The 2,500-nt window shown below is 45.6% G+C and overlaps 1 protein-coding gene and 1 long non-coding RNA gene across 2 annotated transcripts in view; one reads left to right on the top strand and one right to left on the bottom strand.

Moving 5' to 3' along the window:
• LOC147831347 (uncharacterized) overlaps window positions 1-717 on the top strand; it is a 5,300-nt gene extending 4,583 nt beyond the window's left edge. Inside the window, exon 2 of the long non-coding RNA XR_015523874.1 lies at window positions 1-717. This exon is cut by the window's left edge and continues 42 nt beyond it. This is a non-coding gene — a long non-coding RNA (uncharacterized LOC147831347).
• marchf9 (membrane-associated ring finger (C3HC4) 9) overlaps window positions 1-1,552 on the bottom strand; it is a 29,017-nt gene extending 27,465 nt beyond the window's left edge. The window contains exon 1 of the mRNA XM_087307606.1: window positions 165-1,552. Coding sequence (XP_087163732.1) covers window positions 165-509 — 345 coding nt within the window. The 5' untranslated portion in view covers window positions 510-1,552. The remainder of the gene's footprint in view (window positions 1-164) is intronic.
• Window positions 1,553-2,500: the final 948 nt, after the last annotated feature.

Raw genomic sequence — 2,500 nt, 5'->3', positions numbered from 1 at the left:
GTATAACGCACAAACACACAGGCTTTGTTGTGAGTGCAACAGCCACTGCATAATAACACGCCACAAACATAACATTAAAGTGAAATGACTATAGACCCAAATAAAACACACACATGCTTTGTTGTAAGTGGTGATGACAGAAATGGGATAATCACGCACGGTACCTGCTCGGGCCCTTGGAAGCAGATCCGACACTGGGGTGTCCTCATGCCGCTGCCGGTGCTGCTGGTCAGGCTGACCGCGTCCAGGCCCGCCTGCAGTTTCGGGTCTTTCTCCTCAAACGCCAGGCTCCTCGGCCTCGGGTCGCTGCCGTAGTATTCCTCCTCGTCGTCGCGGCTGGAGCAGTCTACGAAAGGCGGCCATCCGCAGCCGCCCATCCCGAGCCCCCTCATGTTGCTGCCGGATCGTCGGTTCGACTCTGCGTCACTGTCGGACCGTCGAGAACCGGATCGCATGAAAACCAGCACCTTCAGTTCGTTAAAAAACATGCGGATCCGGTTCTTGAACATCTTTGACTACATGTGTAGGTCGTATGGCTGAAGTAAAGCGTGTTATTTTGACTTTTAGTAACGTATGAATATTATTAATATTGATTATTGTTGTTGTTGTTTGGTGCTTGTTTTTGATATTTATTGATATTTTTTACGCATTAATATTATTGTTGTTGTTGTTATTGATTCCTTTAGGCCTGTTATTAATATTTCATCCCTCAGAAATGCAGTTGCTACCCTAAAGTCTCTGAGGAAAGTGTCCAAACCAAAGGTAATTGGTCAGAAAAAAAATCTCAGCGCTTGTTATTTTCCGTCTGATGGCATGTATGTGGCTGGCAGGGCCGATGTTGTTTCTCTGGACGCTGTTGTGATCATCGCAGGGTGTGATGGCAATGATAAGCCTAAGGTATTGCGATTAATAGCCAACGGTGCATTGTTCCAGGTTTAAAGAGGTGTAATTTTCATAATAATAAACTCCCAATCCTGGACAGTCGCACGGAGGAGAGACGAGGAAAATGCAAGATGGCATTTGAGAGCCTCGCGGCCGCATACAGTCATCGTCGGTGATCTTTGTTGAGAATCAGCGTAAAAACATAATCCGAAAAGAGCTGGAAGTTGTATTCAGGTGCAATCCAATAGTTTTGTTTATTGTTCATCAGAGGCAACATGACGAAGCTTTCACATCATTTCCTTGTGCATCTTCCAGTCGACATGATCCAGCACCGCCTCCCGTCCCGAACACGGAGCCCAGAAGAATCCATCCGCTCGGTGTTTTATTAAACAACAGTAATGATGGCTTTAGAGAAGAGAGGAATGCCAGCATCTTGTCTCCATTTGAAGTTCATCACCATCCCCCTCTCGGCCCTTATGGCTCCTCGCCACGTTCAAAGGAAGATGGAGCTTCCAAAGAGGAAGGATATAAAGGCAGGGCGCGCGGATTCGCCTGTTTTCCTCCTCTTCCTCAGGGTGTGATGGTCGCTCGGAGTGGCTGCTGCTGCTGCTGTGGGTTGTAATGTGATGGGGATGCTGATGCTGCTCCCCTCTGATTCATCCTCGAAATGGACGTTCTGCCGTGCGCATCAACACACGGCCCTTGTTTCCAAGGCGCGCTCTCGCCCAATCAAAATGATTCATTTACGCTGCCGTGCGCGCTCCCGCTCCGCTCTCCCGTGGGAGATTCCGAGCGAGCCGCTTTTCTGACGGCCGCCGCTGTCCAGGGTGCTGATCCGAGCGCTCGCGTGACGTGTCCCTGACGTGTCAGAAAGACGCGGGAAATCTAAGCGAGCTTTAGGCTACGGGTCATCATACCTCTTGATCTCTGCTACGGGGGGAAGCTGTGAATCATAAGCTTTATAGTGATCTCAAAATCTGGGTATTTTTTCGCATTTCCAAGAACAGAGTTAATCTTAAGCCAATCTTAATATTTAAAACACCCACACACAAATATATAGGGTTATACTCATAACTTATATAATAATTGTTCTTAAAGTTTTTACTAATTATTAAATGACTTATTTAAATATATATTTTATTCATTCATTTTCTTTTCGGCTTAGTCCCTTTATTCATCAGGAGCTGCCACAGCAAAATGAACCGCCAATTTTTCCAGCATATGTTTTACACAGATGATGCCCTTCCAGCCGCAACCCAACACTGGGAAACACCCATACACTCTTGCATTCACACCCATAGACTTTGACCAATTTAGTTCACCCACTTCACCAATAGCGCATGTCTTTGGACTGTGGGGGAAACTGGAGCACTCAGCGGAAACCCATGCGAACATGGGGAGAACATGAAAACTACACACAGAAATTTTTGCTGGGAGGCGACAGTACTAACCACAAAGCCACAGTGTCGCTCTGCTAATTTACAGATTTATCTTTTTTTGTGAATTATAAAATTTATTGATTCTTAGAAATGATTTAATACATTATTCACGAACTTTCTAAGAAATACGTGAGAATAGTTGATATTAACGCCATTGAAATCAGAGGAATTTATATACA

This window comes from Danio rerio, chromosome 23 (genome assembly GCF_052040795.2).
Source record: "Danio rerio strain M-AB ecotype USA chromosome 23, GRCz13ab, whole genome shotgun sequence".
Taxonomy (NCBI): Eukaryota; Metazoa; Chordata; class Actinopteri; order Cypriniformes; family Danionidae; genus Danio; species Danio rerio.
The sequence above is the reverse complement of the archived record's forward strand: the minus strand, read 5'-3'. Positions and strand labels throughout refer to the sequence as shown.